The sequence below is a fragment of the Salmo salar genome, chromosome ssa13, assembly GCF_905237065.1.
Source record: "Salmo salar chromosome ssa13, Ssal_v3.1, whole genome shotgun sequence".
NCBI classification, from domain to species: domain Eukaryota; kingdom Metazoa; phylum Chordata; class Actinopteri; order Salmoniformes; family Salmonidae; genus Salmo; species Salmo salar.
The window spans coordinates 24,891,051-24,908,315 of NC_059454.1; the positions used below are offsets into that span (position 1 = coordinate 24,891,051).

A 17,265-nucleotide genomic window follows, 5' to 3' on the forward strand; every position below is an offset into this window, starting at 1 on the left:
CCCTGTGGCGTAAGATACGACAAATCAGTCAGATCAAACGCTGAAGTAAAAGTGAAGTTCAGCAGCTCCTGATGATCATATTGGATTCATTCCTTCCCTCTAACATGCATGAACTGTAGTAGGCCTAGACACTCACATGTGCGCACGCACACATACTTGCAATCAAACATATCAATGACATACAGGAACCTATCAATTGTGCTCAAACCATCATTCAAAACTGCTGTTCCCCTATTGAGTACCTTGAGAAATGAGATGTCACTTAGTAATCACATGGAATATTCCACACTTTCTAACCACCCTCATCAGAGAGAAAGAGGGAATAGGTGTGTCCAAGGGAAGGTGTAATTACATTTAGCAGACACTCTTATCCAGAGTGACTTACAGGAGGAGCAAGGGCACATTGACAGATTTTTCACCAATTTGGCTCTGAACCAGCAACCTTTCAGTTACTGGTGCAATGCTCTTAACCACTAGGCTAGGCTACCTACCTGATTAACTGAGAAGTGAATAAACGTTCATACAGGGAGACAATTTCATTGGAGAATCACTGAAGAATATGGATATACTCAAAGCCTTGCGTTACAACCTCTTGGTGAGTACAGTGTGTATGTGTAGGGTTGGAATAATCAGTTACCAATTGGTTATTAGTTAGATGGGGCTTTAAGCCTGTCACTCAGGCTTAAAGTAAAGTGTACTTCATAAACATTAGACCTTAAACCAAAGTTTTGCAACGGAATGCAATGGTCAATGATAACATAGCACATGAAAATCCTCTACTGTTCATGTAAGAACAAAGGACTTCCATGGTGTGTTCAGTGTGAAAAATGGAAATAGAGGTAGTTGTGTGTTACTGCTTACAGCCATTGCTGTGTATATATAAACACTGCCGTTGCCCTACACAGTGATTGGTGTTTATTTCTTTTTTTAAGATGTCCTTTGACATTGTAGACAATGTCAGTGCTAGTGTGTAGAAATGTATTCCAATGACGTATGATAATATATGCCAATAGCACTGTGTATCATTACCAGAATTAAAGAGCAGTGTTGATGGGAACATACTGTGGGAACATAAGGGTGTTCTGAATGGTTTGTCTCTAGTTACTCACTGTCCAGTATAGTTAATGATGTCAATTCGTTATGGAGGGCTGGCAGATATGTCAATTCTATATTAATCAGAACATTTTCTGTGGAAAGAGATGCTATTAGCTGCCATTATTCCAGTGAAGAGAGGGGTGACAGATCAAGGTGATGATAAAGCTGTTATCAGTTCTATTAATGTCGCTATTATGTAAAAGTGATAATGGCTTTCATTTGTTATACAAGACACAGCTTCAATTCCACACTGCTAGGAAAAATATATATTATGCAACTATTACTTAATGGATTCATCTTTCCCAGAAGTTTCCGTTATAAAACAGTACAATCTTTGTAGGATATAAAAGGGAAATGGAATAAATACATTATCAATCTGAGAACTTGAAAAATCAAACAACACAATAATGTCACAATGTTGGATTGTTTTTGAGAACACTGTGCATTTGATCACTCCTTCCTATCAGTCCAGAAAGACTATTTCCTTCCTCACACGGCTCCCTGCAGAGAATGGCCTGAGAGTAGAGAAAGAGAGAGCGAAAGAACATTTTTAAAAGAATGACACAACTTGGCTGGCAAGCGTTTGTTTCCCCACCTCCGTCTATCTGAGCGCCCAGCCAAGATGACCATATTGTGTTTCTACACAAGCGCAGTCGCTGGCACTGTGACGAGCGAGTCTCTGCGTGGCTTAGTGCCACATAGGCAGCACGTCTGTGCTCCCCTATTCGCAGGTCACCGCATGCAGAAAGACAGCAGGGAGCTGTTTACTGTACAGTCGTGTGGCAACCATTTCATTGATTTATTCTTTTTGGCTGGGACTGGGAGGCAAAGGAATAGTTAGAGAAGAGTTCAGTGCACATAAACACTTGATACTGTATAGTGATTATGGATTATAGCTTGCACACTAACCAAAGTTTTTCTGGTATTTGGAACAATACCAGGCAGGTACTTTCATCCCCATGGCAAAATGTGTAGAATATCAGGAAATTTGCTTTAAATGGCAAAATGAGCTTTCAGCCTCATGAAAAAATGTGTAGAATAGCGTTCTAAACTGCAAATCTTTCTCTCGGCCCCATGGCAAAATGTGTTGAAATGCAGGAAGTTAGCTATTTTCCTAAAAAAACAGTTTGGGGGCCTCCTGGAGGTAGGTGCCCTGGGACCCCAAATGCATAAGTCCGGCCCTGTGCTTATGGTACATTTTCAAACATCAGAACATAGCTTTTGTCCACCAGAACTGAAGACCATTACACATAGAGCAAGCTGTTGAGGAAAGAATGGACAATCATAAGCCAGTTAACTGACTGTAAGGCTTCGTGTTGGCTATAGATCCATAGGGAAACCATTGCACTGAAGTCCTGATGGATATAGACTGTGAAAATACACACAGTCACAAACACACACACAAAGCTCAGCACTCTAAAGCTGTGATTGCGTACTGCAGCCTGCCAGATCAGCAGAAGGATGCAAAAAGCCTCGCACCATGGGAACAGAGAAGGCTACCCTCAGGGTTGATGAATGTTCTTTAAGACTGAAGTAAAGAAGCACACAAACACACACACATCCCCACAGACATATACAGAGTGCATGCGTGCGCGGGCACACACACAATCACAGTAAATGCTCCTTTTCTCTGTCACACACACACACACACACACACACACATGCATGCACACACACACACACACACACACACACACACACACACACACACACAGTGGACATACACACATCCCCACTCACACACACACTCAGACATACACACAGACACAAATCCATTGCTGTCTCCCTACAACAGCCCTTTACAGAATAACAAAGGGTATTAGTGTTGGTTTTAAAACACCTTCGGTTATGGGTGTCGGACAGCCCAAAGCCAGCAAGCACTTTCCAGAGAGGGATAAAGGAATTGATCAAGAAAAGAGGGAGAGAGAGGAGGGAAACATGTGGCACTGTGCACTCAGTGGAATGCTAGCAAGCTAATTGCTTGGAGACCAAAGTGAGGAGCAGCGATGGAGAAGAAGAGAGAGACAGCAACGCAAAATCGATTGTTGGAACTTTGGGTGATGTCTGATGGAACTCTGAGCTGTCTTCCTACTCCTCTCACCAGGTGTGTGTGTGTGTGTGTGTGTGTGTGTGTGTGTGTGTGTGTGTGTGTGTGTGTGTGTGTGTGTGTGTGTGTGTGTGTGTGTGTGTGTGTGTGTGTGTGTGTGTGTGTGTGTGTGTGTGTGTGTGTGTGTCACACAGGTCAACCGTGTCAGACAGGCCTCACCCTCATTCCAGAGGATCAATAGTAAGGATGAAGAGAAGCAGGAAAAAGATTTAGAGATTGTCGAAGTGGACAGTCTTCATACACAAAGACGGTGCCTTTCAGACAGGCAGGATTTAGACTACCTCAGCTCGGAGGACCCAACGAAGCCTGAGCTCACAGACCAAAGCAGCCTCCTTCACATTGGTCAGCTATGTCAGGTATGACTACCAGCTCTCAAAGACAGTTATGTTTGCCTGCTTCCTAGTGACCAAATTCAGAAGTTAACCAAATGCAACTGACACATAATAAAATATGCTTGGTGATTATAACTGTAATGCTTGACCTGAGTACTTAGCTTGACATAAATATGGCTACAACATTGGTTTGGTCAACTGAGCAACTACATGTTAGCATATTAACACTACAAATAATGCCAAACAATATACTAATGATGAGTTCAAGACAAATGGGGACTGAAAAACCTAGGTCAAATTGTAATGTCAGTGATCTTTAGGTTGGAAAGTCAGAGCTCTACAAATAGGTTTCCCGAGTTTCCGACTTGGAATTCCGACTTAGATGACCATTCAAAACGAATTCTTCCCAGTCAGAGCTCGTTTTTATAGTTTCCACCCACTGGGCAAAAACAGGTTGAATCAACATTTCCAAGTAATTTCAACCAAAACATGTAATGTGATAACTGCAAAACTGATTTGTTTTTGTTGATTTCACATTGAATTCAGGTTAGTTGACTTACAACCAAATGGAAATCAAAACTAGAGGTTGAACTGACATCTGTTCATAGCCACGAGAAGTATGGGTGCTGAGGGTGCTGGAGCACCTCCTAATAATTCTGAATTTAAAAAATTGTGCCTGGCCCTTTAATACACCTGTATGAGCGGAGAAAAATAGTCAACAAACAGCACACCCACCCCTAAATATCTTCCTGCGAACCAGATGAAGCGAGACGGTGGATGGTGATTGGAAGAGCGCACTTGTTTGAAATGGAAAAGCATTGTGGTAGCTTTTGATAAAGAAGGACATCAAGACAAAGCAGCTGCTTTATAATTGGGATGCACCGTTGAGTGCTACATCCTGAGGGTACAGAGATTGTGACAGCCAGTTAAATGGCATCCCTCGAGAAGGCAAGAACAAGATACATGTCAGGAGAACTACAGTATTATCATAAGGAGACTTGGAATATGGAGAAGGAATGGAGGGAAAAAGAGAGGCAGAGGAGGTCTAAAAGAGAGAGGGAGGAAGAGGGTGAGCTTGAGTCTGTTAAAAATGGCAGGAAAAAAGGAGGTGGTTTGTTAAAGAAGAATGGTAGAAAGTGTAAGTAGAGTGAGCTGAAGACAGGAAGAGAAATGGAAGTGAATGAGGTCGAAGTATCGGAGGTGGTAGGTGTGTTGAAGTTCTCGGAGCCCGAGGCTTGCACCGAGGGTCAGGATACAAATGAGTATGTGACAGTAGGAGTGAAGTTTTTGGAAAAGGTGGACCCTTGCCTTTTGGCTGATCCATTTGTGGTTTCAGGGTGGGTGAAAGCAGAGTTGGGTGCTGTGGAATCGGTGAGGGTAGCCAGAAGTGGTTTGGTGATAATTGTTTGTGTTTCTGCTGGTTAGAGGGAGAAGGCGTTCCAAGTTAAATGAATGGGGGCAAGAAATGTGAATTGTTTTGCTCTAAGGAAAAGGACACCATTGGAAGGAGGGATTCATGGGGTAGAAGTAAATGTAAAAGTTGACTAACTGAAGGGGAAGATTTCCGGTGTTTGTGATGCCCGTTGTTTGGTGTGACGCACACAGGGTGGCGTGAGTGGTGAAACAGAAGAGTCATTGTTTGTTCTTTTGAGTTTTGATGTTGAGTCTTTGCCCGACAAAGTGATGTTAGGATATATAAGTTATCCTGTACAAGCTTTTGTGCCGAATACATTACGTTGTTACAGGTTATGGGCATGTTGCAGCTGTGTGTAGGAGGGAGGTTCCTAGGTGTGAGAAGTGTGCAGAAGGGCATGAGACAAAGGTAGCATTGGGGAAAGTAGTGGTATGTGTCAATTGTAATGGTGCCCATGGGGCTGGGAATCAGAAATGTCCCATGCAAGAGAGGCAGGTTGAGGTTTCCAGGGTTAGAGTAGTGCAGAAGTTGTCATATGCTGAGGCAGTGGAGACAGTAGAGGAAGATGGGTCAAGGTTGGAGGGTTCCTGAGAGGAGTGGTGTGAGTAGCAGATCTGTACCAGTGCAGAGGGATAGGCCATCAAGAGATATACAGTACCGTTCAAAAGTTTGGGTTCACTTAGAAATGTACTTGTTTTTGAAAGAAAAGCACATTTTTTGTCCATGAAAATAACATCAAATTGATTAGAAATACAGTGTAGACATTGTTAATGTTGTAAATGACTATTGTAGCTGGAAACGGCAGATTCTTTATGGAATATCTACATAGGTGCTCCAGATACTCAACTAGTCTAAAGAATTGCTTCTTTAATCAGGACCACAGTTTTCAGCTGTGCTAACAAAGTTGCAAAAGGGTTTTATCACTAACCAACACTCTTGTGTTCCAATGGCACGTTGTGTTAGCTAATCCAAGTTTATCATTTTAAAAGGCTAATTGATCATTAGAAAACCCTTTTGCAACTTTGTTAGCACAGCTGAAAACTGTGGTCCTGATTAAAGAAGCAATAAAACTGGCATTCTTTAGACTAGTTGAGTATCTGGAGCACCAGCATTTGTGGGATTGATTACAGGCTCAAAATGGCCAGAAACAAAGACCTTTCTTCTGAAACTCGTCAGTCTATTCTTGTTCTGAGAAATTAAGGCTAATCCATGTGAGAAATTGCCAAGAAACTGAAGATCTCGTACAACGTTGTGTACTACTCCCTTCACAGAACAGCGCAAACTGTCTCTAACCAGAATAGAAGGAGGAGTGGGATTCCCCGGTGCACAACTGAGCAAGAGGACAAGTACATAAGAGTGTCTAGTTTGAGAAACAGACGCCTCACAAGTTCTCAACAGGCAGCTTCATTAAATAGTACCCGCAAAACACCAGTCTCAACATCAGCAGTGAAGAGGCAACTCCGGGATGCTGGCTTTCTAGGCCTTCTAAGATTGGATTTTTTGCATTTATAGCAATGGTTATCAACTGTACTGCAGGGATGGAATGTAAGTCGCAGAAAATTGAGGTTGTGGTGGCAGCTGCAGAGAGGTATTTGGGTGTGCGAGACTTGACATCAGAAGAGTTGCAGGGTGTGTTAAGTGGTGGTGTCCCATCCTTTCAGGTTGTTGGCCTGAGGTAGGACTAAATAGATTTAAATAGTGGAGTAGGGTGGTGTTAATTTATATATTTTTTGGAGTGTAGTGTTAGATGTTAGGGTATTTATTTATTTATTCAAGCAAAGTATAAGGGAGTTGTACTCCAGTCTAGTAGGTGGCGATATTGCAACATTTATTGGATGCCAACCGCCGTGAAACCTCATCGAAGAAGAAGAACATCTTTCTCCGGTCATGTGTCTGTGACCAGCGGGCAGTTGTCTTGAATGCACTGAAGTCAGATGACGGAGATTTCGAGTTCCAAGTTGTCTTGAAAGTGGCATAAAGACCAAACCATGGAGGACGTGTGTCAAGGTAATTATTGTGCGTGAAAATTTGTGACATAATAATCCGTACATCAAAGGTAAAAGGTATGCACAATAATAACGCACATTAATCTTGACTAAGCGATCTCTACTCCCAAAAACTTCTTCTGTGGGCTTTATGGCATCATGCTCTCTTAGCATTTCTGTCCCCAAAATGTGTGAGCTGTTAGTTATAAATGTGACCATAAACCACAATATGCATATTTATTGCTGCGGTCTATCGCCCCACAGACGCTTTGTCCGAGGCTGTTGGTATTATTGCTGATTATATAAAACCCTTTCTGGTATCTGAACTGGTTGTGTAGGAGATCAACATCTTGATTGGTTTAGACATGCTTCAGATCAGTTAAATAATCTGTCTTGATTTTAATTTGACTCAGTTGATAATGAAACCCACTCGATTTTAAGTTAAAAAAATCAAATAGCAAACTCCTCATTGCAAACTCCTCATTGATTGACCTTATCCTGACTAACTGTCCTCAGGTGTTTTGCAAATTATATCTGTGACCACTGGCTTATTGCTTGCGTTTGAGAAACCAAAACTGATCAAAAACGTATTGAATTTTTGTAAATCATAGTGTACACTTTTTTAAAGCCTCAAACGATAAGATGATCCAACTTTCAAAATGAGTCCTTTTTGGCTAGCCAAGACAGTCAATTAAGTTAGCTAGCTTTGTAGCACATTCACTAATTTGTTTGTAAACAATTAACAAGCTAATTAGCTACCACATGTTCTTGTCAAGCTGTCAACAGAGTAGCTAGCAAGCAACAAGATATGACAAATAATTCTAAAAACCACTTCAGGGCAAATAAATCAGATTTGAACATTCAGACACACGTTGCATGGCCAGTATTCAGATTTGGATCTGACTTCAAACTACCTACGAAGGTGGTTTGAAATGTGGCTTAAAATATCTGATTCTATGTGGTTTTTGGCTGTACTGACTGTAGAGGTGTGGCCTCGAGTCACATGACATGGACTCGAGTCAGACTCGAGTCACAAATATGATGACTTGCAATTTGACTTTGACTTGTCACTTAACTTGGACTTGAGCCTTATGACTCGACCTGACTTGATACCCTCCCCAAGCCCAAATATAAAAAATTATGCTATTAAAAAAAGTGTGCAGGGCATCAACTCTTCATTTAACTTCTATGGGCTAGGTGGGACACAGCCAGTGAAATATCAAGGCGGCAAATTCAAAAACAACAGTGTCATAATTCAACTTTCTCAAACATACAACTATTTTACACCATTTTAAAAATACACTTCTCCTTGATGTAACCACATTGTCCGATTTCGATAAAGTTCATATTTATATCCAAAAACAGCATTTTACATTGGCGCGTGATGTTCAGAAAATGTATTCCCACCAAAACGTTCGGTGAATGTGCACATCAATTTACAAAAATACTCATCATAAACGTTGACAAAATATATAACAATTATTTAAAGAATTATAGATGGACTACCCCTGGATGCAACCGCTGTGTCAGATTTTAAAATAGCTTTACGGAGAAAGCGCATTTTTCAATACTCTGAGTACATAGCTCAGCCATCACGATGAGCTATTCAGACACCCGTCAAGTTCGGGGCAACCTAAACTCAGAATTAGTATTAGAAATATTCTCTTACCTTTGCTGATCTTCGTCAGAATGCACTCCCAGGACTGCTACTTCCACAAGAAATGTTGCTTTTGTTCCAAATAATCCATATTTATGTACAAATACCTCCGTTTTATTTGTGCGTACAGATCACTTATCCAAAGGCATAACGCGCGAGCGCGGAACGAGAGACGAAAAGTCCAAATGTTCCATTACCGTACTTAGAAGCATGTCAAACGCTGTTTAAATTCAATCTTTATGGTATTTTTAACGTAGAATTGCGATAATATTCCAATCAGACAATAGCATAGAAGAAAAAGGAGGGGCACACTCGCGGGACCGAGCATATCCAATCCCTTTGTTGCCAGGCAGACCACTCAGTAACTGAGCTCCTATTATCTGCCCAGTGACAGGAAAATGCTCAAACCACTTTCTGAAGGCTTTAGACAGCCAATGGAAGCCTTAGGAAGTGCAACGTCACCCCACAGACACTGTAGCTTTGATAGAGAATCAAAAGAAGAACTACAATTCTCAGGCTTTCCACTTCCTGCTTGAATTTTTCTCAGGTTTTTACCTGCCATATGAGTTCTGTTATACTCACAGACACCATTCAAACAGTTTTAGAAACGTCAGAGTGTTTTCTATCCAAATCTACTAATAATATGCATATTCTAGTTTCTGGGCCAGAGTAGTAACCTGTTTAAATTGGGTATGTTTTTCATCCGGCCGTGAAAATACTGCCCCCTAGCCCAGACAGGTTAACGGATTACAGTTTGAATCGGACAGCAGCCAATAAAATTGTGCCAGTTGAGAAAAAGTTGTGCGTGGAAATGCAGAGTAACGTCGGCAGGTGAATTCAGATGGAGCCCTTGGAAAGATGATACCCAAAATTATTATTTTCAGATATAAAGACGACGCTGTATCAACAAGAAATGGATTACAACTTGCAAAATATGCGGGAAGAAAATTACAGACGGAGGTGCAACAATTTCCAACTTTGTTCGACATTTGAAGGTGCACATAGAACGGTAGGTTGTGGCTAATATAGCCGACAGCTATATGTTTTATTACTTTAATAGTGTATCATGTAGGCTAACGTAACGTTAAATCAATGAGCCTCCACACAGTCAGTCAGTGCAGGAACGTGATCATTGCACCCAAGATTGAGCTACAACTGGCTAGGCAGTTGGTAGCCTAAATCCTGCCTGATGTTACTGTTGTTCCTAAAACCATTGACATGCATGCATATTGCCTACTGTAATCCACACAGAGAGCGAGAGAGTGTGTGTTTGTCTGTGTGTGTGTTAAGGTTGAGCGATTGTGTACAAGCCTACATTGCCCGATTGTGCCCCATAGCGATCCTTGATTGTCGATCACTATGGGGGGGGGGGGGGGGTCTTTGGAAAGTAATAAATATAGATGTTTTTAAAAGCATTCATGATTTGCGTAAATGTAATATACTAACTATTACTCTTGTTAAAAATATGAAATGGTATTACATTTGGTGAAGAGCACATTATGACTTGTTTAGGACTCAAAACTCAAAGTTTAGGACTTGAGACTTGACTTGATACTTGATACATGAATGGTCGTTTTGTTAGATAAAATCCTTCTTTATATCCCAAAAAGTCAGTTTAGATTTCAGTAATCCACTCATTCAACTTGCAGACAAAGGAGTCCAAAAAGCTACTGCTAAACTTTGTTCATACAAGTCAAACTACGTTTCTATTTAATCCTCAGGTATCCTAAAATGTAAATAAACTATAATATTTCATTCGGAAAGAAGTATGTTCAATAGAAAAGTAAAATTAGTAAGTGCTCGTCCTCTTCATCGCGTGCCGACAGACTGATATTGTACCAGGACTCTTTGTACAAAAACTCAAAATTCTTGCTCGTTTTTGAAGAAACAAGCCTGAAACAATGAACAAAGACTGGTGACATTTAGTGGAAGCCATAGGAATTGCAATCTGGGAGCTGGAATTACATAGGACCCATAGCTTTCCATTATAAGAGCCTGGGACCTCAACATTTTTTGGGGGGGGATTTTCGCCTGCCATATCAATTGTGTTATAGTCTCATACATTATTTTAAAATTTTTACAAACATCAACGTGTTTTCTATCTAATGCTGCCAATTATATGCGTATCCAGGCTTCTGGGCCTGAGTAACAGGCAGTTTACTTTGGGCATGTCAGTCAGGCGGAAATTGAGAAAAATAGACCCTATCCCTAAGAAGCTTTAGACCGGTGGAAATCTTTCCTTTGGTCTGATGAGTCCAAATTTGACATTTTTGGCTCTAAGCACCGTGTCTTTGTGAGACGCGGAGTAGGTGAACAGATGATCTCCGCATGTGTGGTTCACACTGTGAAGCATGGAGGAGGAGGCACTTTGCTGCTGACACTGTCTGTGATTTATTTAGAATTCAAGGCACACTTAACCAGCATGGCTGCCACAGCATTCTGCAATGATACGCCGTCCCATCTTGTGTGCGCTTAGTCGGACTATCATTTGTTTTTCAACAGGACAATGACCCAACACACCTCCAGGCTGTGTAAGGGCTATTTGACCAAGAAATAGAGTGATGGAGTGCTACATCAGATGACCTGGCCTCCACAATCACCGACCTCAACCCATCTACACCAAAAAAATAAAATAGTTTTTGACCGAATTGTCACAACAGCTAACCATTAATTATTGAAAATATAACTATCAAACCTCAATTACAAAGACCCCGCAGCTGAAGGTGTCCTGCTGCATGGTGTGAGTTATTTCCCCTCCTTTCGTCTTTTCCATGGCAGGATCTTCTCATTTTGAAGTATTCTCTTTTTTATGTAAACATAATGGAATTCTGATTAGTTATAGGCAAATTAATACACAGGCCAAAACTGTATGGTGATTTCTTTATCACTATAATCTAGTAGGGGTAATTTCCTTTATGCCCCATTCTACACACAGCCTAAATTATAGGCACTGAACCACTTACAGGACAATAATAAAGGTAGCATATATGATCCAACCCTATCACAGAGTGAATAAATGTAGAGTGTTTGTAGACTTTAAAAAATATATATTAAGTGACAGTTTCATCAGTATGTGCTTAAAGAAAGTCATATCACAAAGATCACAGATGACAGTGCCCACCAAGTCTATGACAATAAAGAATGAATTGTAAGCACCAAAGTGTGTTTGTCAAAATGATATATGAAAATGTCAGTTGTTGAACATAATACTTATATTTGCAATAGCAATTTATGATATGCAGTTGAGGAATATTCCATGTACCAACACTACATGTAGGACAGACATAAGACATTCCCACATACAGTATACACATACATAGAGGCATTTTTCAGCTATGATTTTACCACAGCACAGGACGTAATACACCCTTACAACAATCTACTTTTTGATCTTCTTGACTTCTTATCTGGTAAACTGCTACTGTGTGTCAAGAAAAGAGCCCCAATTAGGGGTTAGTGTACTCCAGTAAAAAAGGCCTGGTTTAGATTAAAAACTATTGCCCTGTGTCCCCATTCATAGTGGCATGAGAGACTTAGTCAGTGGTAGAATTGAGTTGGCACTTTATTGGCCCAAACACCCACAGACCCACAAGGTTGAGGTTACTCATGGACAGTAATTAGTATTTTTTACTTTTTTTGCCTTGACGCATTGTGTCTTCTAACTGTCCAAGAATAGGATCCAAAGTGTTAGGAAATATTTGTTTCCATAAATACAAAGGAGGATGTCTGTCCTCATACCTCTGGCACTTTAGTCAGACTGTGTAAAAACTTTATGATGGGGCCGGCAACGGAGTTCCCATTGACTAAGCACCACGGAGACCAATCAGGAGAGAATACATACAGGTCAAGGGGTGTGTCTGTGCCTTTTGGATTACACTCTCTTTGCAGAGAACCCCTGTGGTTCAAGTCAAGAGCTACCCTTCCCTTTTCAGTCTGCTCTGCGCATGTCTGAAAGTGACAGAGTCAGCAGCCAAGAGTTTTTCACAGTATGTCATATAACATTATTACACTTAGGAATGTATGTAAAATGCTAATATGTATTAGATCCAGTACAATGCAATAACTATAATCCACTAAACATTCTGAACCTTGTTTGAAGTCAGTAGGTCACATGATCAAGGAGCTATTGAAATTATAAAGATTGAAAAACATTGATAATTCATGTAAAATTGCGTGCTGAAAATGGACAAACTAAAGGGTGTGCACTGTATAGGGCCACTGAATGTACATTCTGAACCTTGTTTGAAGTCAGTAGGTCATATGACCAAAGAGCTATTGAAATTCAAAAATGTAAATAAATAATTTTCAAATAGTGTGAGATGGAAATCGACCAAAAAAAGGTGTGTGCAAGGTGTGTCTATGCCATCGGGTTAGCTACAATCAGTCTTGAAAATTTTAGGAGCAATGGTTAAAGAGCTATTGAAATTTGAAAAATTAGATTTGTCACTATGTTGACGGTCCCTAACTGCTGTTGGCGGGCTTAAGGAAAACTACAGGCGACTATCCGTCGACTATCCAACATGAATCTGTCTTTATCTCGGTTTTTTGTCAGACCATGAGACATCCCAGAAATCGGTCTTCTCACGAAAACGTCTGTAGCGTCCGATTTATGACCCCACGATGGTGTTTTCCATTTTGCTCAACGACCCCCACAAGTATCATGGGACTCATCTGAAGGTAATCCATAGTTTTGTGCCCCCTCTTAACGGCTTAGGCTTTTAGAGGGTAAAATATTTGACATCATGTGTAGGCTACAGTGTTGTTGTGCAATAGTAGCGCTACATAGCCTATTTCATCTCATAGCCTACTATACCAAGGCAGGAGATAGAAACAGTCATGTGTTTGGGTCATGTTGCATGTGACAGGTTTTCCCAATAATTTGTTTACCCGCACACAAATCCTAGAATCTCCACCAAACCAGAATTTAGTGAAAAATGTAAACAAGGTTGATAAAGAGGCCCCTGACACCCAGGGAGAGGGCACCACATACCAGCAAGGTGATTGGCAAAAATACGGGAGCAACGTTTGGCTGACTGGCTTGTCAATAAATACCCTGGTGCAACCTTTTTTACGCATAGATTGGTCAGGTTATATCCCATTAAATCAATAGTGTGTGATTGCGGCCCTCAATTCGGGGCCTTCCTGCATGTGGGCATTCTGAGCATCCCATTGGTTCCTGCACTAATAGAAGTTCAGGAATGCCCACATGCAGGTGTAGCAATATTGATGTTACACAGGAAATGGAAACCCCTTGTTCACTTACCTACTTCATGTACTGTAGCTGGTTGACAACATGCTCAGTAAAGTTTTCTTAACTATACTGAACAAAAATGTAAATGCAACATGCAACAATTTCAAAGATTTTACTGAGTTACAGTTCATATAAGAAAATCAGTCAATTGAAATAAATTCATTAGGCCCTAATCTATGGATTTCACATAACTGGTCACAGATGGTCACAGATACCTTTAAAAAAAAAAAATGGGCCTCACAATGGGCCCCAGGATCTTGTCACAGTATCTCTGTGCATTCAAATTGCCATTGATAAAATGCAATTGTGTTCGTTGTTCGTAGCTTATGCCTGCCCATAACATAACCCCATCGCCACCATAGGTCACTCTGTTCACAACATTGATATCAGGTACTGCTCACCCACACCACGCCATACACGTGAGGCTGGTTGGATGTACTGGCAAATTCTCTAAAGCGATGTTGGAGGTGGCTTATGGTAGAGAAATTAACATTAAATTCTCTGGCAACCGCTCTGGTGGACATTCCAGTAGTCAGCATGCCAATTGCACTCCCCCTCAACTTGAGACATCTGTGGCATTGTGTGTTGTCGCAAAACTGCACATTTTAGTGGCCTTTTATTATCCCCAGCACAAGGTGCTGGGGATAATAATGATCATGCTGTTTAATCAGCAACTTGGGGTGTAATGATCATGCTGTTTAATCAGCTACTTGATATGCCACACCTGTCAGGTGGATGGATTATCTTGGCAAAGGAGAAATGCTCACTAACAGGAATGTAAACACATTTGTACACAAAATTCGAGATAAATAAGCTTTTTGTGCATTTGGAAAACTTCTGGGATCTATTATTTCAGCTCATGAAACATGGGACCGACACTTTACATGTTGCGTGTATATTTTTGTTTTAATGTATATATCTTTGTCTGTCATGACTACAAAACAAAGCATATTGAAACAGCAGGACGCCCCGAATTGCAGGCCGCAGTTGCACCATTCTCCGTTAAATCAATGCATCTCATGTACAGTGGTTTGACATCATGTCAAACCACTGTATTACTGTATTATTGCTGTGCTAAATATGCTCCCAATACTAGTCATGATTAATTGCCACATGAATATCAGTGATACAAATATTAATGTCACAGTGTAATTCCCTGTGGTTTCCAGCTAAATGAGCATCTTCCTGCCCGGCTAGAGCAGTGCCCCTGGTCTCTGGTATACAGCACCCAGAGACACGGCATCAGCCTGGGCACTCTGTACAAGAGCATGGGGGGCATGGACTGCAGCACCAGTACCCTCACTGTCATCAGAGACAACTGTGGACAGGTGAGGAGAAGCGGAGGCCTTTTACTTGCCTAAACCAAGTTTTCCCACCTATGCCATAAGGCTATGTGGGATTTTTATCCCTTGCTCTGTAACTCTATTTCTTTGTCCTAGGTGTTTGGTGCATTTTGTCCTACTACTCTTCGAATCAGTCTGTCATACTATGGAACAGGACACACATTCCTCTTCTCCTTCTCTCCACAACTCCAGGTGAGATATCCCCACGTCGAGTCTCAGTATCACTGGCTTAGGGCTGGATTCAATCTAACCTAAATTACCAATACTGTATTACTGCATAATGAGTGTTGTTGTTTCCAAACAACAACTGATGCAAAGCTATGATCATTGTTTATTTTCCAGGTTTATGAATGGAAGTTTAGTAACTCCTTCTTTGTGAAGGGAAGTCCAGACTACCTGGCATTTGGTGGAGGAGGGTAAGTGAAAATAGGTCCGCTATCATTAATAAACTATAACTACTAACTGGGCAAAAACTGGTTGAATCAACATTGTTTCCACGTCATTTCAACAACAAAAAAATCTATGTTATGACGTTGAATCAACGTGGAAAACCGATTGGATTTGAATAAAAAAATCTTTGACTAAAGGACATTTTGTCTTTTTTTCACCCAACTTTTAACCTAAATCCAATGACATGGTGAATTGTTTTTGTTGATGATTTCACATTGAAGTCTCATTAGTTGACAAGTCATTTAAATCAAAACTGGACTTTGAAATAACATCTGTGCCCAGTGGATAGGGCCCTGTGTTTTGCTTAATCATGTCACATGACCTGGATTTTAACCTTTAAATGAAAGCTTTTTCATAAAACTGTCCTCTTTTATTTTTATGTCAGATGGTCCAGCACCATCCTCAGACAATTGCTTTCATTTTAGGTCTAATTCTGATTTCTGGAATAGGTGTAAAATAAATGTTAAAATCCTGATTATGTGACATAATTAACCAAAACCCAGGGCCCTAACTATAATTCACAGAATATGGAAGTAACTAGTGGTCTAAAGGAGTGCTTGAAAGTTGAGGAATTATGCTCTCTTTTGTTTCTCTCCTCCTCCCCCTTCTCCTGCTCTATCATGCTCTCAGGGGTCTCTTTGGGCTGTGGTTAGACGATGGCCTGATTCGTGGGCAGAGCCAGAGGTGTGACACATTCGACAATGACGTGTTGTCCTCCTCTGACGACTTCCTAATCAACGACCTGGAGGTTTGGGCCATCTCCTGAGACAAGGGACTGCATGCTCCTGCTTACTTAAACATTATGCAACCATTGTGACAGTGGATGGAATTGAAAAAGACTGCACCTCTCATCTGAGGATCCAAAGCGTGGCTCCCTGTGCATGGTTATTCAACTCCATCACCTCAATATTTTTCATTACAAACAGATAAGGCCCCTAACTCACCAGCTTCAGAAGAATTGAGAAAACAGAAATAGAGTACTACTGGCCTCTGGTGTTGAATGATTTAGACCGTGTGTAATAATCACTCCTTTCTGTTGGCCTTATTTTCTGCTTGGTATGTCTGTATCATTCTGTGGAGATTTGGATTACTTCAGAAATATTCTGCTGGGAGTTAAACAATTAAAGGACAGTCAGATTAGCACAGCTGAGTGGTCAATCTCAATCAATAACACATGATGAGGGACGTTGTCTTTATAGGCAAAGTGCCCAGTGACCGTTGATTTACAACTCTAGAGGGCGCCCTTGTCACAGAGCTCCTTTCTCTCTCGCTCGCTCTCGCTCTCTTTCACTCTCTCGCTCTCTTTCTATACATTACCTTCAGAAGGTATTTACACCCTTTGACCTTTTCCACATTTTGTTGTGTTACAGCCTGAATTTAAAATTGATTAAAAAATGTATACAAATTGTCACTGGCCTACATACCACATAATGTCAAAGTGCAATTATGTTTTGGGATTTCTTTTGACAAATTACTTACAAATGTAAAGCTGAAATGTCTTGAGTCAATAAGTATTCAAGCCTTTTGTTATGGCAAGCCTAAATAAGTTCAAGAGTAAAAATGTGCTTAACAAGTCACATAATAAATTGCATGGAGTCTCTCTGTGTGCAATAACAGTGTTTAACAAAAAC

The 17,265-nt window shown here is 40.8% G+C and overlaps 1 protein-coding gene across 3 annotated transcripts; it reads left to right on the plus strand.

Moving 5' to 3' along the window:
* The first annotated feature begins 350 nt into the window (after nt 1-350).
* Nucleotides 351-16,777, plus strand: LOC106566734 (TLD domain-containing protein 2). Of its 3 annotated transcripts, none has more exons than XM_014135071.2 (6): nt 365-595; nt 3,337-3,558; nt 15,011-15,169; nt 15,281-15,376; nt 15,527-15,600; nt 16,265-16,777. In XM_014135071.2, the coding sequence occupies exons 1-6, from the start codon at nt 560-562 to the stop codon at nt 16,398-16,400; spliced, it is 723 nt and encodes a 240-aa protein (XP_013990546.1). In that variant the 5' UTR covers nt 365-559; the 3' UTR covers nt 16,401-16,777. The 3 variants fall into 3 exon arrangements, with proteins under 3 accessions (XP_013990548.1, XP_013990546.1, XP_013990547.1); XM_014135072.2 differs by lacking the exons at nt 365-595; nt 3,337-3,558 and adding exons at nt 6,723-6,955; nt 13,143-13,267; XM_014135073.2 differs by lacking the exon at nt 3,337-3,558 and having other exon boundaries at nt 351-595.
* Nucleotides 16,778-17,265: the final 488 nt, after the last annotated feature.